The sequence below is a fragment of the Pongo pygmaeus genome, chromosome 6 (genome assembly GCF_028885625.2).
Source record: "Pongo pygmaeus isolate AG05252 chromosome 6, NHGRI_mPonPyg2-v2.0_pri, whole genome shotgun sequence".
In the NCBI taxonomy this organism is placed as follows: Eukaryota; Metazoa; Chordata; class Mammalia; order Primates; family Hominidae; genus Pongo; species Pongo pygmaeus.
The window spans coordinates 127,705,432-127,732,465 of record NC_072379.2 but is presented as its reverse complement, the minus strand read 5'-3'; the positions used below and the strand labels follow the sequence as shown (position 1 = coordinate 127,732,465).

At 61.0% G+C, this 27,034-nt stretch overlaps 1 protein-coding gene across 4 annotated transcripts in view; it reads right to left on the bottom strand.

The window, feature by feature from the left end:
- Nucleotides 1-26,394, bottom strand: part of FLNC (filamin C) — a 28,933-nt gene extending 2,539 nt beyond the window's left edge. For 2 of the 4 annotated variants that reach the window (XM_054494785.2, XM_054494783.2), the window contains exons 1-44: nucleotides 25,725-26,394; nucleotides 21,144-21,392; nucleotides 19,462-19,559; nucleotides 19,173-19,323; nucleotides 18,965-19,083; nucleotides 18,656-18,733; nucleotides 18,291-18,453; nucleotides 17,916-18,116; nucleotides 16,559-16,696; nucleotides 16,045-16,171; nucleotides 15,758-15,894; nucleotides 15,363-15,556; nucleotides 15,159-15,272; nucleotides 14,338-14,481; nucleotides 14,014-14,137; nucleotides 13,758-13,918; nucleotides 13,394-13,484; nucleotides 13,136-13,305; nucleotides 12,800-12,917; nucleotides 12,447-12,709; nucleotides 11,457-12,054; nucleotides 10,571-10,744; nucleotides 10,286-10,448; nucleotides 9,844-10,004; nucleotides 8,886-9,053; nucleotides 8,682-8,805; nucleotides 8,032-8,188; nucleotides 7,767-7,956; nucleotides 7,545-7,568; nucleotides 7,171-7,418; nucleotides 6,675-6,773; nucleotides 6,263-6,362; nucleotides 5,803-5,943; nucleotides 5,386-5,514; nucleotides 5,118-5,291; nucleotides 3,994-4,155; nucleotides 3,715-3,918; nucleotides 3,119-3,271; nucleotides 2,902-3,024; nucleotides 2,523-2,765; nucleotides 2,057-2,326; nucleotides 1,827-1,964; nucleotides 1,425-1,540; nucleotides 93-225 (exon numbers count right to left, since the gene is read on the bottom strand). In XM_054494785.2, the coding sequence (XP_054350760.1) occupies nucleotides 93-225; nucleotides 1,425-1,540; nucleotides 1,827-1,964; nucleotides 2,057-2,326; nucleotides 2,523-2,765; nucleotides 2,902-3,024; nucleotides 3,119-3,271; nucleotides 3,715-3,918; nucleotides 3,994-4,155; nucleotides 5,118-5,291; nucleotides 5,386-5,514; nucleotides 5,803-5,943; nucleotides 6,263-6,362; nucleotides 6,675-6,773; nucleotides 7,171-7,418; nucleotides 7,545-7,568; nucleotides 7,767-7,956; nucleotides 8,032-8,188; nucleotides 8,682-8,805; nucleotides 8,886-9,053; nucleotides 9,844-10,004; nucleotides 10,286-10,448; nucleotides 10,571-10,744; nucleotides 11,457-12,054; nucleotides 12,447-12,709; nucleotides 12,800-12,917; nucleotides 13,136-13,305; nucleotides 13,394-13,484; nucleotides 13,758-13,918; nucleotides 14,014-14,137; nucleotides 14,338-14,481; nucleotides 15,159-15,272; nucleotides 15,363-15,556; nucleotides 15,758-15,894; nucleotides 16,045-16,171; nucleotides 16,559-16,696; nucleotides 17,916-18,116; nucleotides 18,291-18,453; nucleotides 18,656-18,733; nucleotides 18,965-19,083; nucleotides 19,173-19,323; nucleotides 19,462-19,559; nucleotides 21,144-21,392; nucleotides 25,725-26,076 (7,384 nt within the window). In that variant the 5' untranslated portion in view covers nucleotides 26,077-26,394. The remainder of the gene's footprint in view (nucleotides 1-92; nucleotides 226-1,424; nucleotides 1,541-1,826; nucleotides 1,965-2,056; nucleotides 2,327-2,522; nucleotides 2,766-2,901; nucleotides 3,025-3,118; nucleotides 3,272-3,714; nucleotides 3,919-3,993; nucleotides 4,156-5,117; nucleotides 5,292-5,385; nucleotides 5,515-5,802; nucleotides 5,944-6,262; nucleotides 6,363-6,674; nucleotides 6,774-7,170; nucleotides 7,419-7,544; nucleotides 7,569-7,766; nucleotides 7,957-8,031; nucleotides 8,189-8,681; nucleotides 8,806-8,885; nucleotides 9,054-9,843; nucleotides 10,005-10,285; nucleotides 10,449-10,570; nucleotides 10,745-11,456; nucleotides 12,055-12,446; nucleotides 12,710-12,799; nucleotides 12,918-13,135; nucleotides 13,306-13,393; nucleotides 13,485-13,757; nucleotides 13,919-14,013; nucleotides 14,138-14,337; nucleotides 14,482-15,158; nucleotides 15,273-15,362; nucleotides 15,557-15,757; nucleotides 15,895-16,044; nucleotides 16,172-16,558; nucleotides 16,697-17,915; nucleotides 18,117-18,290; nucleotides 18,454-18,655; nucleotides 18,734-18,964; nucleotides 19,084-19,172; nucleotides 19,324-19,461; nucleotides 19,560-21,143; nucleotides 21,393-25,724) is intronic. The other 2 variants (XM_054494786.2, XM_054494784.2) reach the window with 1 other exon arrangement.
- Between the last annotated feature and the right edge of the window lie 640 nt (nucleotides 26,395-27,034).

Here is a 27,034-nt window from a genome sequence, read left to right as displayed (position 1 = left end):
GTGGATAAAGGGTTGGTGGCTTAGCCTCCATCCTTCCCCTCCCCAGAAGGCCCCAGCCCAGAAGGGGGTTGGCAGGGGCAGGGCCAGCTCACCACTGTCCAGCTCAGAGACGTAGCACTCCTCCACAGCCCCCGAGGGTGTGTGCACCCGGGCATCAATCACGCCCCGGGCGCCGTTCAGCTGTACCGCAAAGGACGCCGGCTGGTTCACCTTGAGCCCCGTCTCCTGCAAAGGCCACAGAGGATGCTCAGACTCCTGGGAGGCGGGGGCTGGAGCAGTCTTCTCTGAAGCCCCACACGGTGCTCACTGTAAGCCCAGCCCAAAGGCTGCCGCCACCTCACGCCCAGCCTGGCCCCTGCCTGCCAGCCCAGCCTGGGAGCAGGAGGAGCCAGGGTCCGTATGAAACTATATGTGCACCTGCTATCCTAGCTGTGCTTGGTGTGTGGGAGATGACAGATGATGTGCCCTGTCCTGGCTGAGGAAGGAAGGGCCCCACTCTGTGTGAAGCAGGCTGAGGGTGGAGGGCAAGTGCCTGATGGGCTGTGTGGGCTGGGGGTGCCAGAGAGCTCTGAGGTAGGAAGCTGAGTTTTGCTGGCCTGGCCTGGGAGAGCTTCCTGGAGAAGGTGGACCAACAGGGAGGACCAGAAGAAGCACAGAAGGGCTCTGTGGGAGGGATTGGAGCCTGCACTGGGGAGCCCAGTTCGGGAGTGGGAGAAGGAGATGCACAAGGACACTGGATGGGCTAATGTGACCACCCTGAGGGGCAGCCAGGAGGCGCGTGGGAGAAGGAGCTGGGGTGAAGCCCGTTCTGTGCGCCTTATGCAGAAGCTCCTTTACAGTGTGTCGACTGGACACCTGGCCCCCTGGTTTGCATGTTTCAGCGTGACTTGCTGAGAGCCTTCCTTGCACATGTCCGCTATGACAGAATGAAAGGAACACACCACATTTCTGGAAGTCAGCAGCAAGAGAAAGCAAGCCAGGCCCCCAGCGGCCTGGAGAGGATGCAGCCCAGGTTCTGCAGGCCATAGGCATTCCCTTTAGAGGAGCCTCTCACACCCTCTGTGCAAACTGGTTTACTCTTAGTTTGTATAGATTTTATACTCTCATTCTTATAAATGTTGTCATCTAGCATTCTTAGAACAGAAGGTGGAACAAACTGTAACAAGAAATGGCAGGTGGCAGTAGGACAGGCAGACATACCCTGAGAAAGGCAGAACGAGGCGTGGCATGCCTGAGTGCAAGGGCAAGCCCACAGGGTCAGAGCCCACTGTCCCCAAGGGCCCTGCCCTGTGCCTTATGAGAAGGGACTTCTAACTGGCCCTTCCAAGGTCACTGCTAAATCCCTGGCCCATGGACCTGCTGTCCTCAACTCCTGCCCATCTCTCAGATAGCAGAAACCCTCCACCCCCACCCTGGGCACAAACCTGGAGGCTGGTGACAGTGAGACGGCGAGCATCATCCGAGAGGGAGGCCACGGGCACCACAAAGGGGCTGTCTGGGATGTGCTCATCATTGAACTTGATGGAGACCTCATAGTCACCTGGGGAGAGAGACCAGTCAGCACAGGTTCCGGGATGAAGGTTGGCAGTGCGGGAGCCTCCCCACCCTGGCCTTATCCCAGGAAAGGCTCCGTGGTCAGCGCTCAGATCTGGAGACAGACACATGTTTCCGAGGGTGTGGGGTAGAGGGAGACGGGGCAGAGGAAGAGTAGGGGGCCCCGGGGAGGGGAGTTCTGTGGCCCCAAGCATCTCCTGCCTGGCCAGTGAGCAGAAACCCAGTCTGGAAGGTCAGGCAGGCCCAGCCCCACTGCCAGTGTGGACGCCCACCTGGTTCCTGGACGACATAGGAGACGCCGCAGGAGCCATCTTTGCGATCCTCAAATGCAATCTCCGCTTTGCTAGGACCCTCCACAGCAATGGACAGGCCCCCAGCGCCGGCCTCCCGGGTCCAGATGCTGAACTCAGCTGGGGACAAGCAAGGTAGGGGACTTCAACATCATCGCCTCTCACACTGGCTGCCCTGACTTCATCCGCACTCCTGGCCACCTGCCCCTTACCTGGCACGCCGGCCACACCTCGCTCCAGCCCTGTGCCTCCGGCCCGCACCTTGTGGGCACCGCCTTCACCCAGCGGCCCCACAGTGAACTGAAAGGGGCTGCCGGGCACATGCTGGCCGCGGTACTTGACAGCGACTGTATGGGGCCCCATCTCCTGGGGCACAAAGCGCACGCTGTAGGCGCTGTCCTCGCCCTCGACGATCTCTGCAGCTTCCATCTTGCCCGATGGGCTGGTCACCTGTGCAGTCATGTCCTGAGAGCTGGCCTCACCTGCAGGGTTTGGGGGATGTCAGGGCAACACTGGGATTCCTCCTAGCCCTGGCCCTTCCCTCCTCCATCAGTTAAACCTCCTCCTCTGCTCAGACCCGCCCTGGCCTTCGGGGCCAGTCTGCCAGCATCAAGCCTGGTCTGCAGCACCCTCCTATCCCGCCGTGAGGACCCGGCCGGCCCAGTGCGCGGTGCTCACCCTCCTGCTGCCGGGTGATGCTGCCGAAGGAGCCCAGGCGCTCCCGGCCCAGGAAGTCCCCAAACACAGCAGGGAAGGGGTCCCCGCCGACCTGGGTGGACTCCTCCACCCGCACCTCGCGCTTTGTCTCCCCGCCCCTCGTCTTGCTGATCTCCGTGCGCTCTGTGCGGGTGTAGGTGTGGCTACTGCGCGTGAAGGTGCGCGTCAGGCGCTCCTGGGCAGACACCATCTGGAACCAGTTTCCTGTGTGGTCAAGGGAGCCAGGGTGAGGGATGGAAGCGAGGGGCGAGGAAGCAGGGGGGAGGCCCGACAGGTGGGCTCTGGCCCGGGCCAGCCCTCTCCTACCACCCGCCTCACCCAGGCTCCTCCAGGCTTCTACCTGGGATCTTGAGGTTGAGGTCACAGGTGCTGCCGATGGTGGCGATGGAAGGCGCCTGTCTCCGCCGGGTGATGCTCTCCTTCATGCGGCCCTCGCCGGTCACCTTCACAGTGAAGGGGCTTCCTGAAGGGGGGACAAAGGTTGGGTCAGGAACCTCAGACCTCCAGCCTCCTGGCCTCCCTGTCTCTCGCCACCTGACCTCTGCCCAGAGCCTTACCAGGCACGTGCTTGTCAGCAAACTTGATGTTGATGATGTAGGTGCCAGGCTCGGTGGGGCAGTAGGTGACTTTGCATGTCCCGTCCTCCATGTCCTCACAGTTGATGTCCACTTTGCTTGGGCCTTCAATACTCAGCCCCAAGCCCCCATAACCTGGGGGAAAGCAAGGAACACATCTCCCTCAGTCCTAGGCTGGCCAAGCCACAATGCTTTCCTCTCCCCAGACTGCAGGCTCCACCCAGAATGGGCACCGGTGTGTGTAGTGACCACTAACAAAAATGGCTCAGTGGCGGGGGGGGGGGGGCACCACGGGACAGGCAGTCTGGAAAATTCCCTAAGGTAAGCCTCTTGGATTCCAGCGAGCGAGGGAGGGACAGAAACTCAGGACAGCTGAGCTTTCTCTTCAAAGGGAGAGAACTGATGTGGGGCCATTCACTTTCCCGCAAGGGGCCCCAGAATGCGAATCCCGACACAGACTGGTCAGGAAGTTTCGGGGAGGAGAGTGCAGCCAAGGGGGTGCTGGGCAGGGCAGAAGGACAAGTGCCTGTGGGAGGCACCCGCTGGAATGGGGGGGGGGTCTCTGGGGCAGGAGGTACCTGCATTGCGAGTGTCCACGATGAACTCTGCCACCTGGAACGTGTGTCCCTCAGAAAGGCCCTTGCCCCAGACCCGCACCTTGCTGGCGTCCCCGATCTCAGATGGCCCCACCAGGATCTTGAAGGGGCTGTTGGTGACGTGCTTGCCACTTTTGCGCACACTCACCACGTGCTCCCCGACCTCCTTGGGGGTGAAGGAGATCCCTGTGGAAAGTGGGTGTCAGACAGAGCATCCTGTGGGCCCCCACCCCTGAGGTCCCCGTGAGGCCCCACGCTCACCAATGTGCCGGTTGGGCAGGCGCTTCAGCAGGCAGGGCTCCTCGTTGCCCGAGGGGGCACGGATGCTGGCGGTCAGCTGGCTCAGATCACTCTCGGTGATCTTCAGTGACACGTCCGTGGAGGTGCCCACGTTCAGCTGTGAGGTCCTCATGGAGTCATCGCCTGGTGAGGGAGTTGGGGCATCAGGCTGCTGTGACTCCAGGCAGGCCCTGCCCTCGCAGGGCTCAGGAACCCTCCTGAGCAGACCCTGCTGGACTCAACAGCCATGGGGGGCCACTCCCAGGTGCACGGAGGCCCAAGGCCTGGAAAGTGCAGTTTGCACTCACAGGTGAGCTGCCAGAGACTAAGAGGAGCCTGCATCCCGATTCCACTGTGGCTGCCTCAGTCCTTGTGGGCTAAATCCCTAAAGAAAGCCTCCTGCATTTTAACCCTGAGTCACATGATGTTGTGATAACAAAACACTAGACTGGACCGCACAGACCCCTTCCTCGCTGTGTGGCTGTAATCATGTTGCTTGGCCTCTCTGGGACAGGGGTTCCTTATCTATCAAAAGGATTATCTGTGCCCTAACTTCTTAAGAGTGACTTCAGGCTGGGCGTGGTGGCTCACGCCTGTAATCCCAGCACTTTGGGAGGCCGAGGCGGGTGGATCACAAGGTCAGGAGATCGAGACCATCCTGGCTAACACGGTGAAACCCTGTCTCTACTAAAAATACAAAAAATAGCCAGGCATGGTGGCAGGCGCCTGTAGTCCCAGCTACTTGGGAGGCTGAAGCAGGAGAATGGTGTGAACCCTGGAGGCTGAGGTTGCAGTGAGCCGAGATCGCGCCACTGTACTCCAGCCTGGGTGACAGAGCAAGACTTCGTCTCAAAAACAAAAACAAAACAAGTGACTTCAAAGACTAAATGAGGCAATGTGTTTTCAGGCACAAGGAGTGGCTGACTGCTTCTTAGCTGCCGTGGAGAACAGAGTGTTTTTACATTTATCAAAATATGACCCCTCACACCTCGAAGGGCCTCTGCCCTAATGTCATGAGTGACTTGAACGAGCTGGGCTTGCACATGCGTGCATTGTATGCGGTGTGTGCATCTCATGGGCTACACATGCCCATACACCCGCCTCACCTGTGATCTTGGCTGTGAAGGGGCTCCCTGGGATGTGCTTGTCATCGAAGCGCACGATGATGCTGTAGTCTCCAGGGGCGGTTGGCAGGTAGGACACGGTGCAGGTGCCATCCTTGTTGTCCTTACAGGTGATCTCTGCCTTGGATGGGCCCTCCACGGCCAGTGACAGACCCCCTGTAGGTGGAGGTGTGGCCAAGATCAGAGGTCCTGCCCTCACCCCTGCCCCTGGCGAGTCTCCACCCCAGCCTGCAGCCTACAGCTCCCTCACCTTCTCCAGCATCTTTGGTGACAATAGTGAAGGTGGCTGGCTTGTTGACCATGCCATGGCTCAGGCCTGGCCCATAGGCACTGACATGGCGGCTGTTGATGGCATCCACATAGAACTGCAAGGGGCTCCCTGGGGGTACAGAGAAAAAGGGGGCTGGGTCAGCATCAGGGATTGTCTGAGCTCACCTTGGCCCCAGCACCTTCCAGCAGCCTCCCTGCCAACCCCCTCCATCTGTGCCGTAGGGACCCAGCTGGTGGAGGTCTGCTTCTCACCAGGGTATAAGCCTCCCTGGGGCCTCACCTGGTGTCTGCACACAGCGGGTGCTCAATAAATATTTGTTGAAAGAAGGAAGGCAGGACTGAAGCTGCTGCCTGCTCCTCTCACCCAAGCCCCAGCCCAGCCCAGCCCCCAACTCACCAGGGATGTGGTTGCCGTCATACTTGATCCCCATCTGGTGCAGGCCTTTCTCGGTGGGTGCGTACCTCACCGTGATGGTGCCGTCCTTGTTGTCGGTGATGTTGGGCCGTGCCGTCTTCCCCGAGGGCATCCGCACCTCTCCTGCAGGGCAGACACAGTTATATGGAGACCCTGGTTCCCCCCACTGCAACCTCCCCACTGTCCCAGGCCTGGTCCTGAGTGTTTCTGCTGCCACCTGAGAGGCCAGGCACCAGGAGACAGCCTGGGGCAGTGGCCTGAGCCCTGAACTGGGGACAGATGGCTTGCACCTGAGTTCTGGCTCTGCCCAACTTGCTGTGTGACCCTGGGTAGAGCTCACTTCCTCTCTCTGGGCCTTGGTTTTCATCATTAAGACATAGGGCTGGGCCTGGAAGAGGGTTTCTCCCCTCAGCCCTCATGCCTGGGGGCCGCAGGGCAGTACCTGTGAGCTCCCCTTTCTGCACCGCGAAGGGGATGACCAGGTTGAAGGGCCTCAGCATGGACTCCATTGGCTCCACAGGCACCACTGGCTCCTCTGTGGCCTGCGGCAGGTGAGAGGGAACAGTCAGTGACTGGGGAAAGCCCGGGAGTTTGGCCCATGCCATGACTGAAGCTGGAGAGTGAGGAAAGAACAAGGTAGTTAATGGTGAAACCAGCGTGGCAGGAGAGGTGCGTCAGCTGCAAGAGAAGGAGTGCTGTGCCCAAGTGGGGTTCCATCTGCCCAGCCTGACTCCTGCCTGCTCCCCGAGAGGCCCCCAGACCATGTCCCCGCCCTGGCTGCAGAGGAGTAGAGAGAAGAAATGAAGGAAGGGGAGGAGGAGAAGGAGGACACCGCCTGGTGGGAGGCGCAGTACCCAGTGTGTGGGGCGGGCGCCAGGCCGGGGAGGAGCGTAGGGCTGGCGCAGCTGTGGCACTTCAGAGGGCTCCTCCTCGTGCGGCAGGGGGTCACACGCCTGGGGAGGCAAGGCATGGGGGCACAGGGTGTGGCAGCCTCACAGGCCTAGGGGCTAACTCAGAGAATGGCCCAGGAACCTGAAATGCTGGGTGACATCTTGGGTGTTCATCCTCCTGCAGGGCAGCCTCTGGGGAGATGCAGCTGGGGATGGTGGAGAACACAGCGGGTTCCTCCAGAGAGAGCTGACAGCACTGGGCAAGGGGCAGGGCCATGCTCTCCTCCCACTTCAGGGGGGCTGTGGGGAAAGTTAAGGCTCCATCCTGGAGCACTCTGGCCCCAGGAACCCTCAGAGAAGTGGGATTCATTGGGGACAGTTATCTGGGATCCCTGCTGCTGCTAAAAGGGCCAGGCCCCCCTCCCCAACCATCTAGTCTTGCTGTGGCTGCAGAACTTACCAGCACGTGGAAGGGGCTGTTGGGGATGTGCTCGCCCCCGAAGCGGATGGTGATGACGTACTTGCCCGGCTCGGGCGCTGTGTAGTAGATGTCAAAGGTACCATCGTGGTTCTCAACCACATCCACATCGAGCTCTGCCCCATCCGGCGTGGACACCGTGCATGTCACCTTCCCCTCGCCAGCTGCCTTGGCATCCACTGTGATTACCGTCTCCTGCCCAATCTGGATTCGGGGGCCCAGGCAGGCGCCTGCCATGCGGGAGATCCTGCTCAGGGAGCTGGTGGGCTGGAGCCAGCCCTCTCTGTTCCCGCTGCCCACCCCCTACCGCCAACCACCCTGGCCCACAGCAAGAATAGGAGAGAAAGGGCACTCACCCAGGCCATGGCCTCCAATGGACACTGGAAAGAGAGAAGAGTGTGAGGCCAGGTGGTGCTCAATGTGGGCTGGGGCACTGGGCAGGGGTGAGGGAGGGAGGGGCTAGGGCTAGGGCATGTGTGCTCTCTGACCAGCAGACCCCTGGGGACCAGGCCAGGGTTCTGGAGGGGCTTTGAGAGGCTGGGTAGTGAGCAGGGCATGGGCAGCGGGTGGGCACTCACCTGTGACGAGGCACTTGCTGGCGTCCCCGGTGGGCAGAGCATGGATGCGGAAGGGTGAGTAGGGGATCTCGTCACCGCCATACTTGATGGTGATGGTGTACCGGCCGCTCATGTCCGGCAGGTAGGACACGGTGTACGTGCCATCCCCATTGTCCCGGATGTTGGCCTTCTTGGGCTTACCCTCGGGGTCCTGAGGGAGAAGCAGAGGTCAAGGCCCGCCTGTGCCTGGAGCATGACCTGGAGGGTGGGCTGCGCAGAGACTCACCAAGATCTGGACTGTGAGCAACCCCTCGCCCGCGTCCCGTGCGTCGATGGTGAACTCCACAGGCAGGCTGGCAGGGATGCCAGAGGCGTTGAGGCCTGGGCCGCTGGCCCGCACCTTGCTGGCATCATGAGCTGGGAGAACCTTGATCTTGAAGGGGCTTGAGGAGCAGAAGGGATAAACAGTTGGCTGGGGGGCATGGATGGGGCAGTGGGGGGTGATCTCATCTTGAGCCAGAGTCCTCCCCATAGACGTGGGCAGGAGGGAGGACTGTAGGGCAGGGAGGAGGGACCAGTTCCCAGAAGCCGATGACATTCCGTGTCTGGGGGTGGGGGCACTCTGGGACTCCCTCGACAGAGCCAGGGTACGTCTCCATTCCCCAGGAAGGTGCTGTGGGAGGGTCCAGGAGGAGGCCCTGGCCCAGGCCTCCTGCACTTTTCCTAAGGCGCTAGTTTCGCTGTAAAAGCTCCTGGGGCATGACAGCCTCAGAGCAGAGAGCCCTGGGGAACAGCGGGATGGGGCGGCGAGACTGGATGAGGCTGACAGCCGGGAGAGGCTCTCCCAGGGGACCCCAGCAGTGACCCTGCAGTGCCACCCCAGCAGGAGCACCCCAGAGCTCAGCCGCAGCACAGGAGCCCAGTGCTGGTCCTCACCTGCGTGGCACCTCCTGGTCGGCATACTTGACAGCTACCGTGTAGGGCCCGTCAGTGGCTGGAGTGTAGTGGACAGTGTGGGTGCCATCTCCATTGTCCCGTACCTCCACAGGCTCGGGCACACCTGGACAGGGGGCGCAGGGTCAGCAGAGCCTCCGGGCATCCCGCCCCACCTCCCTCCTCCCTGCCCCAGCCATTCTATACCTGTGGGGCCCAGCACAGCCACCTGCAGGGGCGCCCGGCCAGCTTGACTGCAGTCCACTGTGAAGGTCTGGGGAACCCGGGCCCTGACACCGGCCCCCAGCCCTGGCCCCGAGCACTTCACCTTCCCAGGGTCCACCACATCCTTCACTGGCACCCGGAACGGGCTCCCTGTGAGGAGAAGGACATTAGACCCTGCCCACTAGCCCTGATGGGCCCCTCTGATGCTGAGGAGCCTCGGAGGAGGAGGCCGTCCCTGCCTTTGAAATGCCCACAGGGAAGCCAGACCAACATGGGAAAATGCCTAGGAACTTGTTAAGAAAACGCACACAAGAATAAATGAACTTGACTGCAGACTGAGGCTGGGCAAACCTCACTCATGTGGGTCCCAGGCCTGGAAGAGAAGGCCTTCCTAAATTAATAAAATGTGAAAATAAAATGTTTTCAAAAATGAAATGTATTTCTGACACTGTGGCTGAAATAATAAAAAGATGGGAAATTAGATAAGGGAAAAAATTTCTAATTTCAGCACTCCCAAGTCATGCAATATTTGAACACATGACCTGCCCGGGCAGCTGGGCCCGCAGAGGGCAGGGGAGTTCTGCAGATGATGCACACAAGAAGGCGCAAGGCTGGTCTGAGCCGCCAAGAGGAGTGGGCTGTGTCTGAGTTTCCGGACACACAGTGAGCGGTGGACCTACACAGCCGAGGTCTTGAGCTCCAGGCAAGGGGCTAGGAGGCCAGAGTGTGTTCCTGTGATTCACCAGGGGGCTGTCGCATCAACCCTCATTGCCTGCCTCCTCCACGTCCTCCCTCTGGCTGGGCTCCGGCCCCAACCCGCTCTAGGCTGTCCTCTCTATGAACATTCCTACCCAACTTCCTTCCAGTTTCTCCCTTGTGGGGCGAGCATCCAGCACCCTCCCTTGTCTTCCCTGAGACCCCGACCACTCTCTCTGCACACCTGGGATGGGCCGCCCCCCGAAGGTGATGTTGACGTCATAGTCTCCAGGAGTGAAGGGGATGTACTCCACGGTGCAGCTACCATCCTTGTTGTCCTTGCAGGACATCTCGGCTTCCGAGGGACCCTCGATGGCTAGGCCAAGGCCCCCAGTGCCCGCTCCCCTGAGAGATAACATCCCCCCATCAGCTTCATAAGACCAGTGAGTGAGGATGGGGGAGTAGCTGAATGGGGGGACAGGGAGGAAAAAGGGCAGGCCGCTGGGGACCCAGCTGAGGAGAAACGAGCTACAGGGGCTGATCTGGGGTCCTGGAGGGGGTCTGCTCCTGCCTCACCCCTGAGAGAGGATGGGGTGGGGCTGAGGCCCAGGCAGAGGGATGAGCAAGGAGGGCCAGGGGCTGGGAAAGGGTGGTCACAGGTTTAGGCTAGCAAAGGGGAAGGATACCTGGTCTCCACAGTGAAGCGGTTGGCCTTGTTGACCAAGCCACCCTCCAGGCCTGGCCCGAAGGCCCGGACTCGGGTGGGATCACAGCCCTCGGTCACTCCCACTCGGAAGGGGCTCTTGGGCACAGCGACCTCATCATACAGGACCTCCACCAAATGCACGCCTGGAAGCCAGCCACAGGGGCATCAATCAGTGAATGTGCGCCCCCACCACCCCTCCTGCCCCGAGGGCGATATCATCAGATCCCGGCCCCACCCACTCGCCCGGCCCTCCACCAGCCCTCACCCTCCTCGTAGGCGGTGTACTGCACTCGGTAGGTGCCGTCCCCATTGTCTGTCACATAGGTGTCTGTCTTGGCCCCTGAGGGGTTGAGCACGCGAGCCGTCACGTGGTTGCCGCCTGTGGCTGTTAGGGATCTTGCATCCACAGTGAACTCAGTGGTCACCTCCCGCAGAACACCTGGAGGCCAGGGGTGGCATGCTCAGCAGGGGTGGGGGCAGCCTTCACACAGATGCTCCCTATCCTCTCCCCCTCCTTTCCCTCTCCTCTCCCTCTTCTCTTCCCTTCCTCTCGCCCTCCTCTTCCACTCCCCAACTCCCAGGTTGCTCCTCTAATCGGAGCCTGGGCCCCCGACCCTCCCCTGCACCTCTGTGAGCTCCAGCCTCTGCCTTCACTCCCTTCTCCATGCAGTGACATTCTCTGTTCACATGAGTCACCCACCAGGCTGTGGGCCTAGGTCTTGCATCCCCCTGCCGTGCCCCATGCCTAGCCAGGGTCTGGCCCCTGGCAGATGGCCCATTCCCACCTACTGTCTCCTGACTCTTGTCATCCTCTACCCCAAAGCTTTCCACCTGCTCCCCTCTAGAGCAGAGTTTTAGCTTTTTGGATCAGGGTACCCCTTAAGCACATGAAAGAAGAGATCTCTCCAGAAAAACGCCCGGAGGCAGGTGCAGTTTTTCCACAAGAGCAGAGGCCAATCTCCACCCCTGGTCTTCCCCTCCACTCCTTCTCTGGGGTTTCTGGGCCAATAAGGACTCTGGGGCTGCTCTGAGAGCCCTCCCTTCACCCCAGGTTGCTCCCCCATCTCTTAGCTCTGCTTCCCTCTCTCCCACGGACCACCCAGCTCCTGCACCTGCCACTTGACCTTGCTTGGCTCCTCCTGTCCACTCACCGTGTGGCTCAACACCAGGCCCTGAGACCTTGACGCCACTGGTATCGACCGCAGGCTGCACATGGACTCGGGTGGGGAATTTGGGCACGGGATGCCCGCCATACTTGATGGTAATGGTGTAGGTGCCAGGGAAGGCGGGGCTGTAGGTGATGTGGTAGGTGCCGTCCGCGTTGTTGTGGATCAGCACCTCGGCCTTGACCCCGGCATCCGACAGGATCTCAATGGTCAGCTCTGCCTCGCCAGCCTCTGAGCAGTCCACAGTGAAGGTGGCTGCCTCACCGACCTTGCCGCGCTCCAGGCCTGGTCCACTGGCCCGCACCTTGCTCGGGTCAAACACAGGCCGAATGGTGGCTTTGAAGGGCGAGCCAGGGATGTGGGCTTCGGCAAACAGGATGTTGATGGTGTACTCGCCAGGCTCCGTGGGCAGGTAGCTGACAGCACATGAGCCATCACCATTGTCCTGGCACTCGATCTTGGCCTCGCAGGGGCCCTCCACAGTCAGCCCCAGGCCACCTGTGCCAGCCCCCTTGGTGTCGATGGAGAATGGTGCGGGGGTGCCTACCAGTCCACCCTTGAGACCGGGGCCATAAGCACAGACCTAGGGGAAGAGGCAGGTGTGTGGGTTCCCTGCACCTGGCCTCCCCATCCCAGCCTTCATGGCTCCCACCCAACTCATCACCTCCAACTGTGGCTGCTACTGTGGACTGAGTGCTTATAACAATTCCAGGTGATGACATTGAGGCACAGAGATGAAGCAATTTGCCCCAGTTAGTGGACCTGGGATTCAAGCCCAGGTGTGACTCCAAGGCCAGGCTCTTAATAGCTAAGTTGTCTCCAAGGCAGGTGGTGGGGTGGGGCTGGCCTCGGCCCCACATCCTTGGCTGTGCCCACTCTAGGCACATAAGTCCCTCTGGCCTCTGCCCCCTATGACTCATCCATCTTCCCAACAAGTCCCCAACTCCCAGCCCCAACCAGCTCCTATCTCCTCACCTTGGAGGGATCAGGGGGCAGGACACCCTCCACAGCAAAGGGGCTGCCAGGCACCGGGTGGCCATCGTAGGTGATGTCCACCTTGTAGGGCCCCTCCTCCGGGGGCATGTAGCGCACAGCCTGGGCTTCCGCTCCACCGCCTGGCTCCAGCTTGCAGGGGATGGGCCGGCGAGAGGGCGAAGTCATCCGCACATCCAGTTGGCCCTGACCGCCAGCCCCTCGTGTGTTCACAGAGAATGCTTGTTCCTGTCCCACAGCCACCTCTGCGTGGAGGACAAGTGGCACCATGAGGAGACTCCAGTCCACCCTACCCGAACACCCCTCACTCCCAGGGTGGCTCTTGCCCCACTTACTGCTATTGAGGCCCTGAACTTTGATTTTGCTAAGGTCCAGCGGGGGTGCCACATTCACCACAAAGGGGCTCTTGGGGACAGGGTCCCCGCCGTAGGTTACTGTCACCGCCATGTTGCCCTGTTGGGTACAATGGTAGGTCAGAACTGGGTGTAAGGCATGGTCCTACAACATCCTGGTGGTGAATATGGGCTCTGAAGCTCAGATCCACCATGAGAGTGAGGGCAGGAGGCAGGAAAGGCGTGGAGGATCCAGAACGGGTCCCACGGGACTGGAGGAGGGAGACCCAGGGCTCTGGCAGCCCGGCCGGGCGGGGGCATGGGAGGGGCAGAGCGCACCTGCTGGACAGCGGTGTACTTGACAGTGTAGGAGTAGTCATGGTTGTCTATGATCTCAAAGTCCCGCACAACCTCGCCCTTGGCTGTCCCTGCAAACTGCACATCCAGCTTGGCCTTGCCAGCTCCCTTGGTCAGCACCGTGAAGTGGGTGGGCTTCCCGACTTCCACACCTGAGGAGCCACCCAGAGATGTGGTGAGGGCCTGGTAGCCACCTAACCCCAACCTCGAGCCAGTCCCAGCCCCTGCCCAGACACTCACCTGTGCGATTCAGCCCAGGGCCCTCCGCCTTGACTCTGCTGGCATCGTGGGATGGGTCCACCTTGATGTGGAAGGGGCTGGCGGGGATCTCCTGGATGTGGAGGAGGCTCAGTCAGGGCTCTCGAGGGGAACACACCCCTGCTCTGGGCTAGATGCTGGCTCAGGACACACCCAGGGGACCCAGCATGGACAGGGGCAGCTCCAAAACGGCCCCCTTTGCTTCCTCTGAAGCACTCTGCCTCACACAGGTAGGGCTCCACCATGTCTGCGGAATCATCCCTCCCTGTTCCCGGTGACAGCATCTCCAGCTGCCTTCTAGAGCTGGGAGGTGCACGTCGCTGTGAGTACCCAGGAGCTTGGGTACCTGGTTGGCAAACAGCACCATGATGGTGTAGCGGCCCGCCCCCGGTGGCGTGTACTTGACGGTGAAGGTGTCGTTGTCATTCTTGATGATGTCGAAGTCGATGTCAGCCTCTGCAGGGCCCACCACGCCTGGGGCGCACTTGATGCCGATGCTCACGTCGCCTGCAGAGAAGCGGGCACCGCTGTGAGTCGGGCTTAGCCCCCGACCCGACTCACCCCCGCCCCCTCCCAGACCCGCCCCTTCCGGCTGGGCGCACCTTGCCCCGCCTCGCTGCAGTCCACGGTGAAGTAGGTGGGCTCATTGGCCTTGAGGCCCGTCTTCTCCACGCCGGGGCCGTACACCTTTACCCGCTCGGGGTGGCTGCCCTCGCCCACGTTCACCTGCGGGAGGGGTCGCAGCTCAGCGTGGTGCCCTCCCTCAAGGCTCATCCTCCTGCCCAGCGCACCTGGCCCAGCCTCAGTGGCACCAGCCCAAGCCTCAGTCCCAGCCTGAGCCCAGGGACAACAGGGACTCCAGCGAGGGGTCCGCCCTCCCTCAGGGACCCCTGGGGGCGGGCACGGGGCAGGCTGGGAGGACGCACCCGGAAGGGGCTCTTGGGCACATTTACGCCTCCCCAGGAGATGATGATGGTGTGCTTAATGGGCTTGGTGGGCACGTAGGAGCAGCGGAAGGTGCCGTCGCCGTTGGGGATCACCTTGATGTCGATGGGACAGCCGTCCGCGTCCTGTGGGCAACACGCAAGCAAAGTTCGTAGCTGCGGCCTCTGCAGAGCGCCCTCTGCTGGCCGCAGGTGAACCCAGCGCCTCCTTTCCCACCGACAACACGCTGGCACTCCCGCCCCCACACCAGCCACTGAGGCCACCAGAGCCCGAGGCCACCAGAGCCCAGGGCCACGTGCTCTGGCAGCCAGAGCCCACCCTGGGAGCCTGGCTCAAGGCCATCTGGCTTGCTCTCCCAGCCTAGGTTTCCTCAACTCTGAAATGTGTTGGACAGGAAGAGTGTGGGCTAAATTTATGTTCCTAAAACTGAATCATGAGCCTTTCAAAGAAGAAACACCCTCTTAGATCCTCAAGAATATGTTCATTAACCTCTAGGGGTCAACGGACACCAGTCTGAGAAACTGACTTGGGAAACCAATGTCTTATTCAATGAAACAATCTTTCAATTACAAATTAGCACAAAAATGACTCTTTGGTAAAATACGTTTTTAGGTTATCATCATTAAGAAAACACAAAATTTAAAATTTTCCATGGTACTGATGGGCCCATGAGTATCAGTCCTGCCTGATCTTCTGTGACACTGTCATTTCCTGCTGGGAGGCCTCTGCCTCTGGCCTGGCCCTGCCTTCCAGGGTCCCTGCCATGGGTAGTAAGGGCAGCAGAGACTGGACAATGACCTACCTGGGCATAGAGCTTCAGGTCTCCCTTGCCAGCTGCACGGGCATCAATAGTGAACTCAGCGGGCTTGTCCACGATGCAGCCGGTAGGCTCCAGGCCAGGCCCAAAGGCCTTCACCTGTTCGGAGGGAAGAAGGCTGGGTTGGGGACGGGAGGAGAACCAGCTCGCCCCACCCCCGGGGCAGGTGTGTGTGAGCTGGGACCATACCTTATCTGGGAAGCAGTCAGGCGGGGCGGGCAAGATGTGGGCAATGAAGGGTGAGTCTCGGATGTCCTCATCATCACAGATGACGTGCACAGCGTACTCCCCAGGCTCCGTGGGCCAGTACCGCACATCACAGGAGCCATCCCCTTTGTCGTCACATTCGATCTTGGCTTGTGAGGGCCCCTCGATGGAGAAGCCTGGGGCAAGGTGGGGGAGGGTCAGGGGGTCCAGCATCAGGCAAGAACCTTCCGTCCCCCAGCTCCCCTCTAGCCACCCTCATGTCCTATCCCCCTGCTCACCCCAGCGCTCCCCAGCATGCACACTGCACCCATTACCCCCAGTGTCCCCTGCTGCCCTCCCCCGCAGCACTCCCTCCTCCTGCCCCCCCAGCCACTTACCCAGTGTCCCCACCTCGGTGCCAATGGCTTCCACCACAAAATCAGCTGACTTGCCCACCTGGCCAGTCTCCAAACCAGGACCCCAGGCCCGGACCTTTTGCACTCCTGCCTCTGGGCTCACCTGTACCTCAAAGGGGCTGGGCAGAGAGGGAGCTGGTGTCCATGCCAGGAAGTGCCCCCCTCAAGGTCCCCCTCCATCTCCCCTCAAACTCCCTCGCAGCCCACTGCCCCTCGTCCCTCCCTGTGATGGCCTAGACAGGACAGCATGGGGGGCGCAAGGTACTCACCTGCGAGGGATGGCGTAGCCGCCCCACGTGATGGTCACCACATACTTCCCAGGCACCACCGGGTAGTACTCGCACTCGAACACACCGTCCCCAGCCTCCCGCACCTTCACCGGCTCCTCTGTGCCCTCTGAGGAGATGGGGGCAGGGTGGGGAAGAAAGCAGATCAATATCCTCGAAGTCTCTGCTCCTCAATCCCCTCGAGGAGCCATTGGGACCCCGACCCAGCCCGAGGGCAGTGCTGTAGTGAGCAGTGCTGCAACTCAGGGCAGGGAACACTTGTCGTCCCTGTGCATAACACCCCGTATAGCACTTAGGGTGGAGAGAATCATTCCTGGCTTGCAGACCAAGAAACTGAGGCAGAGAGGAGACAATGTGCCTGAGATTCTGGGGTGCCTCTGGCCACTGTGGAGCTGTGGTGCTGGCTGTCACTGCCCTCTGGGAGTCAGAAACACTGGCCGTACTTCCCTTATGATCCCCCAGCCCCACCCTCACGACCTTGGGCTCTGGCACTCACTTGGCCCCTTGACCGTGACCCTGAGCTCCCCGCTGCCGGCACCCTTGGTAAACACCTTGAAGTCAGCCACCTCTTTCACACGAACACCCTTGGGCTGCAGGCCTCGCCCAGAGGCGCGGCAGGCATTGGGGTTACAGGCTAGGGGAGGAAGAGAAAGGAAGTTGGGGGTGCTGAGGGGCCTTGGACCACTAGCCCCCACCTCCCTGTGCACAGTCCTTCTAACCCCTCCCAGGCACAGGCAGTGGCCCACAGCCCTGCTCTGGAGCCCTTTGTGCCCCCCGCACAACCGGGGCTGCTGGGCTGGAGCTGGCTACAGGCCTCCGATCAGGCAGGTTACAAGAAAGCTTCCAAGCCAGTGCCACTGGGGAAATGCATGGCAGAGCCTGGGCTGAGAGTGGGCTCAAAGAGACAGGGAAGGCCCCTTTACCCACCCCAAGGCCATCCATCTAGAGCCCTCTGGGCCTCTCAGGGCACTAGAGCAACCTTAGGATCTAAGTCATGCCACAAAACATCCAGCAATGCCACAGAACAAGAGCTACTTCCTAGAACTTGAAGCCTGCCATATAACACAGGCAACGTGTGGACATCAGCCTACCACAGACCGTGGCCAGTGGCAATGAGCCCAGGCCTTGCTATGGAACACAGGCAAAGGAATGGGAATCTCAGCCTGCCACAGAATCCAGAAAATGGCATGGAACCCACAGGTGCTACGAAACAGGCAATGACACATATGCCAGGACTACCATGACCATAGGTGATGGCACCGCCCAAGGGGTACCACGGAACACAGGCAATGGCTCAGAGCCCAGATTTCATCATAGAAATCACCAGGCAAGTGGCAAAGACACTAGACCTGCCACAGAACACAGACAATGGCATGGAACCTGGGGCCTGCCACAGAATGCCATGGAAGGGGGGCAATTCCACACTGCCCGGGCCATGCCACACAGCACAGGTGAGGCCAGTCAGCTACGGCCATGCCTGGCCCCGCCTCCACTGGAGAGCATTAACGTGGCATCACTCTCTTGGCCTGGTGGACGATGGGCACTGAGTGCAGGGAGAGAACAAGTGGGGCAGTCACCACCTGAGGGCTTGGCATGCGGGCAGTACTCCCCAGATATGCCCCCACCCATACAGCCCTGTCACTTCCGCTCAGCCCTCCCAGGGTGGCACGTGTTCTGGGACCCTTCACTGTGGCCTCCCAGCTGTGCTTTTAGGGACTCCAGCCACCTTGGGGGTGGGGTGGAGGACTCAGGGAGGGGGTCTCTGCAGAGCCCCGGCCCAGCTCTTCCTCCTGCCCCTTGCAAGCCTCTGGCTTTGGTAAGGGCTACCGTGGGGAGCAGTGAAGGGCCCTTACCTTCCGACACGTGGACAGGGAAGGGACTGCGGGTGATGGGGGCACCCGCAAACGCCACATGCACGGTATGTGGCCCCTCCATGACAGGTCTGTATGTGCAGCGGAACGTGCTGTCACCCTTGTCCTCCAGGGCCACCTCCACTGTGTCCCGCCGGCCCTGTGGGTCCACGATCACTACAGCAACATCGCCAGTGCCGGCCCCTGCCGAAAACAGAGGCTGTCAGCACCCACTCTGGACACACACAGCTGCCCCGGTGCCCTCACCCTGAGGCTGCCCACCCTCTGGCTGGCATCCCTGCCCCAGCCTCCCCCCACCCCCACACAGCCCCACATGGTCAGGGGTTTTCCGCCTGCACCCCCTGGGGCCCGTCCTACCCGCAGTGTAGATGTCAAAGTAGGTGGGTTTGTTGGCCACGTTGCCCACAGGTTCCAGGCCAGGGCCACGGGCTGACACCTTGTTGGCATCTCCCAGGGCCATGCCCACGTTCACCTCAAAGGGACTGCGTTCAATGTTCTGGCCAGCAAAGAGCACGGTCACCTAGGGGTCAGAGGTCAAAGGTTAGCTTCTAGGGGAGAGCAGTCCTAAGAGGGGGCAGAGGGGCACAGCCACCCCAAGGAGGGTGAGAGGCGGGCAGCTGGGGCTCTGGGCAGGTGTGAGGTGCAGGCTGAGAGAGGGGTCCATGCAGCCGGAGCCAAGGATGTGAAGAGCAGGGCAGGCAGGGGGGCCTAGAGGGAGATACCTTGTGTAACCCAGCGACCTTGGGCACATAGGACACGGCATAGGTGCGATCCTTGTCATTGTTGGGAACCACCTTGGCCTATTGGGAAGGAAAAAGATTGGAAGCCTCTCCAATGACCGTAGCCCCTCCTGACCCCACAGTGCCTTATGCACCCCAGCCCCACTCAGCCCCCATGGTGACACCTTCCCCAGACTGCACAGCACAGTGTGTGGCTCTGGCAGTCACCTCCCGGCCATTCCTGTTGTTGGCCCCACGCTCTCTGGTTCCAATCCCAAGCGAATCCCTCTGTCCCCAGCGGCCTCTGCATACCTCCTCGGTGTGGCCTTCAGGGTCCTCGATGTAGACCAGCACCTCGCCCACACCTGCGTCCACCGTCTGCACGGTGAAGTGGGCAGGCTGCAGCACGGTGTTGCCCTGTGGCTCGATGCCTGCGGGGCAGGAGCAGAGCCCAGGTTACTCAGGGAGAGCCTACATGTGCCCAGCTGCCCAGGAGGGCCGCCAGAGGGTTAACACATACCAGGCCCATAGGCGATGGCTTTCTTGGGGTTCAGCTGCTTGGATCGAACAGGGGCGCCAGGTTTGAGCTTGGCCTTGGGGAACTGGGACAGGTAGGTCATAACAGAATGCTCATCCACGTTGGGGTCCACGATCTCCTCAGGGGCAATGACCTGCGATGGAAAGGAGTGATGTCACATGGCACCCTCTTTTCCCAGCAGCCCGTCTCCCCCTGCACCCTGGCCAGGTAAACTTACAGACCCAACCTCTGCCCCTGCTCCCTTTCCCCCCTGCCCCATCTGCGCATATACCTGGGGCACCCCAAGCCAGTCGTCGGCCTGCTGCATGGCCTCCCGGGCGTTCTCCACGGGCTGGTTGGGGTCCCAGGCCTCCCAGTCGGGGCAGAGACCTGGAGAGGTGATGGAGGGAGACGATGGTGAGGGGCAGCCAGCCGGCCAGGATGCAGGGCATTTGTTCACACAACACCCTCAGAAGCTGTGGCTTCACACCCCTTCCCACCAGCTCTAGGCCTTGACCAGCCAGGTTCCTGCTGACCCCATCAGCTGCGAGGCCCCTCACCACATAGGAGCACGACAGCCCTCCCCACCACCAACAATGAAGCCTTTCTGCCCTGGCTGACGCAGCCTGGCACCAGCCCTGCTGGCCGGCCTCCTGCCTGCCCAGGCCCCAGCTCAGACCTTGAACCCCAAACCCTGGGAGGGTACCCCCTCTCCACTATCTCTTGCCTCATTCAGCTTTCTCAGGGGTGGGCAGAGGAAGTCAGAGTGCCTGTCCCACATATGCCCCGACCCATCCCCCCTAGAAGGCCTCCTCACAGCTGCCCTGAAGCCCTAGATCTCCAAACACTTTCCACACCAGTCTTAGGGTATAAGACTCCCTATTTCTTCTAACTGCTCACTTGGGGAAACTGAGGCATTAAAGGGCCTGTGGGGAGAGAATGACTTCTCCTCTGCAGCCCTCAGGAGCCCTGCCCTCCTAACAGGAAGGACGCTGAGGCAGCCCCAGATCACTCCTATGAAGGGTGCAGGTGAGGGGGCGCTTGGTTCAGGCCAGAGCTGGAGGAGGGGGACGGCACACCGTTTCGGGGAGGGGGCCGGCTCAAGGCTGGAATCCATGACTGGCTGGAACAGCTGAGCTCACTGCTGGCAGCCACACCAGTTATGGGCCGTGGCTCAGCAGCTGGGAATGCTTCCCAGGAGGCTGTGCCCCCGCCTCCCACCCCCTGCTCCCCGGCTGACCCCAGGGTGGAGGAGGATTCTCCCAAGGGGCTGTGACTCCTGGAGAAAACCTATCTTTTCAGGAGATGAGGGGCAGAAAGGGAGCTGTCCATGGGGTACACTCTAGCCAGTGATGCCTCAGCTTTTTTCATGGCCCCTGAGCTGCCCCCACTTGACCAGGCCAGGACCTACACAGAGAAGAGGCAAGGCTGGGTCACCTGCCACCAGGCAGTGCCCCCCTGGCCTCATCCCACATATCCTGAGCCTCAACCCCTTCTCAAAGCCATCCCAGGGTCTCCCAGAGAAGAGCCTTCTCTGGATCTAACTCCTGGTCTTGCTACAAGTCCTGGCCACCACACTGCCTCTCTCTCAGCTCGGCAGGAATAGTGCCTCGTGGCACAGTAAAAAATTCATGGGGCAGGGAGTCCAGGCCCTGGGCTCTAGGTGGTTCTGCCATGGATAAGCTGTGTGATCTTGGATAAGTCACCAGCCCTCTCTGGGCCATAGTGTCCTTGTCTGTAAAATGAGGGGTTTTAAACCTCTTCCTGCCTCTGCGGAATCTGGCACACTCATCAGGTAGGGCCTGCCGCCAGCCAGCGGAGAGCTACTGCTGGAGGAGGACAAACCCTACAGGGGATCCTGCCCCCCAGGCCCCAGGGTGTGCATTCTGACAACCACGTGCCTTGGCAGCCCCAGCTTGTCCCCTCTGTCTTTGGGAGCTAAGGGCTCCATGCTGTGCTCACTGGCCCACTCACCGGGGGCGCAGTTGTCCACCAGGGCGCCCAGAGCTTTGCCATCCTGCCAGTCACGGTTGAAGTTGGTGATGGGCAGCTGGGGCACCTTGTTCTGGATCCAGCCAAGCAGCCGCTGCTTGGGCGTCTGTTTGCGGGCGTCCTCATCATCTTCATCCTCCCACATGGGCATGGAGATGGAGTAGTGCAGGATCAGCGTCCAGATCAGGCCCAGGATCAGCTTCAGGTTCCCATCCACGATGGCCTTGCTGTCTGCAGAGGGGAGGGCACAGACAGGCTCAGGGGCGCCCCACCCTCCACTGCCCCAGAGCACCCTCCCTCACCTGGGCAGCAACTCGGGCCAGAGCCCTGGGGTCAGGCCTCTAGTCTCTGCCTACCTGACCCTCTCCCTCCTGTGAGGCCCCACTCAGATGCAAGTTCTTTATGGGGCCCTTCCGGTCAGAAGGCTGCTTCTCTGTGTTTCTGCCGTTCTGGAAGGTACCCTCACCTCATCTACAGCAAGTGAGTCTGCCTCCTGTCTATGTAATTAAGGTTTCTGTCTGGCCTTGTGGGATTGTAAGGCTCCCAGGGCAGAGCCTTTTTGTTTTGAGCTATGATTGACATACAGCAAACTGTACACGCTAGAGAATGAAGTTTGAGAAGCTTTGACACTATGGATATATCACGAAGCCGTTACCACAGATGGAGAATAACGAAGGTACCATCCATCACTCCCCAAAGTTTCCTTGCACACACCACTTTGTGAGCCCTCCCTCCTGCCGTCCTTGTCCCTCCATCTCAAGCAACAACTGATCTGCTCTCTGTCACGATAGATTACTTTGTATTTCCTAGAGTGTTATAGAAATGGAATCACACAGTATATACTCTTTTTTTTTTTTTTTTTTTGGTCTGGTTTCTTTCACTCTAGACACTAGGTTTTATCTTTCTACAATGAAGGTCTTAAACATAGTAAGGTCTCAATAAATATTGGTTGAATGAATATTTTAAGAACTAAAATTGGAGTGGAGTAGGACAAGTTTCCACTCACACTCTACCCCAAATGCCAGAAAGGGCTTTAGAAACCAAGGGGTTCTGATAGTGGGGCGGGGGTCTGTGGGTGGGGTCTAGTACATTCTCAGTTAAGTCTTGAAAGTCATGTTGTCAAAGGCTGGGGGCCAGAGGGACTCCAGCCTCAGAAACTGACACACTCCACCCATCACCTCCTTTGAGGAATCCTTTGAGCCAGAACTGGTTCCTCAAGATTTGGGGGGGCCTAGATCCCCCTTAACAATCAGAAAGAAATATCCAGAAGCTTGGGGTGGCCTAGCATGTAGATAGATCTTTGGAATTCAGCTTACTTGTAAAGGGCAATGAAGCTCTGAAATCTATCAGCTTCCCAAAGCACTGCTTTCAGGAGGCTGGAAGGGGGTGGAAGACTGGGTCTTGTTTACTGATGTTGCCCGAGAGATGGGAGAGGGTGGAGTGGAGGCTTCCCCTTACACATCTTCTCCCCTCCACCCTTCCCCAGATCTTGGGGAAAGTGTTAGGAGACCGAGAGCCTGGGAAATCCAGGGCATCCCCTGCCCCACTCCCACCTGCCCCGGGAGGGGTGCCTCAGTCTCCCTGTCCTTCTGGCTGGGGCTCTGGCCTCCTGGGCTTCCCCACCCTGTCACTGATTCATCCTTCCTTCCCCAGCAGCTCCCCAGCCCGCCCCCTTCCCCTGGCTCCACTGCAGCACAATGGTTTGGCAGCTTTCAGATTCCATGACACACTCACTCCCTGCCTCCTGGTGCTTTCTCTCAAACACACAGGCTCCAACACTTTCACACAGTCTGGATGCCCCAGTGCCCCCAGCCTCTCACAACCCCGACAGCCTCCAAAGCTCACACGCCCAGAAGTACTTCTTGCAAACTGGAGCCAGACCCCTGGGCAGGAAGCCTTGAGGCTGCAGGGGTTGGGGGGGGGGGTGTGTATATGGGGAGGGTGGTCATTCATATTTGCTGGAGAGGGAAGTTTCTCCCCAGCAACTGGCCCTGGGCCAGACAGCAAGTGGTCCAGGCTTGGGGCAGGAGAAGGGCAGTGGGGCCCCAAGTCCCACTCTGGAAGCAATGACCTCCCTCTCCCTCCTCCCTCTCAGAGGCCAGGCAGAGGAGAGGAGCTCAGCGCCACCAGGGCTCACGAAGCCACTTCTCCATCTGCCTAGGGATACCCCCAAAGGAGTGGGAGGAGCCAGACAGCTAGTTCCCGAGGCCACCCCAGGCCTCAAATGGAGGGGGAGGAGAGGGCTGGGCCTAGGGAGGTGCTGGGACAGCTGCTGCCCCCTCCAGCCCCTCCCTTGGTTGTTGGCTCCAGGAGAAGGAATAGCAACTGGGGAACAGCTGCGAGACAGAGCTGCCTCATAGGCCTCTTTGTTCGGAGGGAACGAGGGGCGATGGGGGGCCAGGACAAGGTGGTGAGGATATGAAGGGCACAGCTCCTTTAACCTGGGCTCAGTGCCCCTTCTTCAGATGGACTTGGATCCCAGCTGCTACTCCAGACCCTGACTTCCCTCCTAGAAAGAGAAGTGGGGAGTCTTTCTGACACCCCCTGAGGTGCCCAGATGCTCGATTTCAGTGCTGAGACAATACTCAGGAGGAGGCCCCATGGATAGCCCCTTCCCACCACTAAATGGAGTAGGGGAGCTAGCAGAAGCAGGATGCCCCTGCCTCGTGGGCAGCCCCTTTGGACCTCCTCATGGTGGGGCGCCCCAGCTGGTCGCCGCCGGTGTCCCCTCCCCTCCAGCCTCAGCCTGGGGCCGGCAGCTGAATTGCTGACAGCTTATCTCATCAGCGCCAGTGAGCCACTTGGCCCAAATGGGGACTGTCTCCCCTTCCTCCCAGCGGGAACCAGGGAGCTTCCCTCCCACCCTCAAACCAGCTTTTGCTTCTTCCCCTCTGCTCTGAGCCGGCCCCTCCTCTGCTGAGCCAAGGGGGCTGGAGCCAGGCACCGCCAAGGGGGAGGGGAGAGGTGTGCTCAGGAAGGACGAGGCCTGGAGAGGGGCCGGGAGCCCCCGCAGACTGGAGGGGAGGGGAAGGCTGAGCGGTTTCCTATATGTCTTGCCGAAGCCTCTGGCTCTTCCCCCAGACCCCACCTGGGACAGTCAGTCCTGCCTTTCAAAACCCAGCCTGCTGAGGATGCCGGCCCAGGACTGACTCCTCTCTGACCCCTCAGCCTCCATCACGTAGCCCTCAGTCTCACTACACACTCCAGGCTCCCTCCCCCACCCCCTGCCCTCAGCCTTGTCCTTCTGGAAAGCTCAGAGACATCTGCTGTGTCACGGAGGCAGGGCTATTTCCAGGACAGGGCAGGCGGGTGGGGTGGGGTGGGGGGGCAGTATTGGGGCAGGAGGGGGTAAGGGCTAGGGAGCGGACTGGACAGGGCAAAGGGCCCTGGGCTGACCTCAGCTGCTATATCAGGAGGCCTAGAGATGGCCCCAAGGGAGAGTGGGGCTGACAGACATCAAGTCATCTGGAGAAATCTCAGGGAACATCCTGTGTGGGGCCCACCTGGCTCCACATGAAACTCCCCTCCTGGGGCCGTGGGGTGCACCGTCCAAGGACCCCGTCCTGCAAATTCCAGCAGGGTTCTTAAGAGCTCTCCACAGGGGTGGGCGGGGGGGGGGGGTCTTCCCCAGGCCCCCAGCCTCAGGGATGACTGCAGGACTCTGAGGGCAGGACAGCCTCCTGCCACTCCAAGCCCACCCTTGGTGTCTCTGCTCCCAAGACTGGAGTGCCTCCCCGCCCCCACCCTGCACTACACACCTTCCAAATCTGGTTACACTCAATGACTTCCTCCCTTCCACAGGCCTTCCCCTCCCTCCCCGCAGCCCAGACCGTTAGCTGCAGCCAATCCCGGGGTAGGGGGTGGGCTGGGGCAGGGCCTGGACTTGCGGAAGCCCCCTCCACCGCAGGCTGAAGCAGGAGGAGGACAGTCAGGGGTTAAGTCTCCCCGCGCTCGCTCAGTGCCTTTTTAGGTTTCTGAGGCTGGGCCCTGCCTGTCCTGGCCCCCGGGCCTGAACCCAGCTGCTGAGCACATGCACGAAGAGGGCCTCCCGCGCCAGCTCCCCTCGGCCCCAGAACCCGCAGACGCGGGCAGTGGTTGGGGACCTGTCTTCAGACCTCTCCCGGCCCGCGGAGGGGCTGTGAAGCTGGGGAGCCACTTGTTTTGTTGGGGTCGGGGAGATGCCCCCAGGAATCAGTGACAGGCACTGGTTCTGTCCTCCCAAGTGTGGGCTAGGGTTGCCCGATGGAAAGAAAGGGGACGGTGAGCGGAGGCGGGCGATGGGAGTGTGCATGGGGAGGCGGCAGCTGGAGGGCTCGCAAACCCTAAGGCCTGGACTCCCCAGGGCACCCAGGGAGTGCTCGCTGTCCCCAGAGGGGTGTGCAGGCAGTGCCCGTGGCCCTTGTCGGTGTGAGGGAGGGCCGGGGCCAGGGTCTTCTCTCTGTACCGGGGGGTGCCCTCTGCCCTGTCTCTCAGCTCCCCGCACGCCCACCCCGCACCTGTGTCCCCTGCCCCATGGGACGACCCTATCCCCGCAGCGCCCGTGCCCTCACCCCCCGCACTGACCTATGGACACGAGCTTGATGTGCTCGCGCTCGAGGAACTCGAGGGCCACGGACACGTTCTCCAGCTTCATTTGGCGGAAGTTGGGGCGCGGATGGAACTTGCGGTACATGCGCTTCTGGCTGAGCACCTCGAGCAGCGCGATGAGCCGGAGCCCATCGCTGAGGTCGCGCTGCAGGTCGGTCAGGCGCTTGCCCACGCACTTGAGGTGCTCATTGCACCAGCGCGTGAATGTGTTCTGCTGGATCTTCTTCCACGGCGCGTCCTCCGCCAGGTCCTTCTCCGTGGACGGCATCTCGTCTGTCTCATCGCCCAGGCCGAGGCCGGCGTCTGAGTAGCCGCTGTTGTTCATCATGCTGGCGCGGGCTGGGGGTGCGGCCGGGGTAGGGCCGCGGTTTGGGCTGTTGGGGGCTGTCGGGCGCTGTTGGGGCGCGACCACGGGACTCGCTGCGCTGCGCTGCGCTCCTCTCCAACTTCTCTCGCGCCGGGGCTGGCGGGGCTCGGCGGGCCTCCTAGGCGCTCGGCCGCTCTCTGGCTCTCTCTCCCTCCAGGGGCGGAGCGGTGCTCGGGAAGTGCGGGCTGGGCCGGGGCGGGGGGTTTAAGAAGCCCCCGGACCGCCGCCCCCCCGCCGCGCCCGCGGCCCCCGGGTCCACGTCAGAGCGCCGGCCTCCCAGGAATGCCGCCCGGCCCGCGGGTGGGGGCCGCGCCGCACAGGACGCCCCGCCCCTCCGCCCCTCCCCCGCGCCGCCCGAGCGGCAGGACGGGGTTGAGGGCGCCCACCCCCTGGGCCCCCGGTGCCGCCGCGCTGGAAGGTGGCGGGGAGGGCCGACAGTTCTCCATCCACACCCAACACACCAAACTGTCAGGAATGAAATATGCTCCCTCCACACCCCGCACGGGCTAAAGAGGTAAATGGGGAAACTGAGGCCAGTGATTAGGGCAAAACCCACTGATCTGGTGTTGACAGAATTTTCTAGACTAGTTGGTGGCAGGCTGTTGACAGGGCCTGCGAGGGCTGGCTCCTAGCCCAGGGCATTGTCCACCTGTGGACAGGGAAGGGAAGTGTGTGTGCTTGTGCAGAGACGGCCTGAGAGGAAGCAGGGACCTTGCCCAGGCCAATGAAGGAGAAGCCTGCGGGGGGGCGGGGGGTTGTGTGTGCCTCCCAGCCATTGCTGGACTTTACAGATAGAAAAGCCTCATGTAGGGCCCAAATCCAGAGGCCCAGGAGTAAGACCGGGGCCCCTGCCCCTGACTCAGTGTCCCTGTCACCAGCCCGTTTGGCCTCATCGCCTCAGAATGAAGCTGAGCTCAGG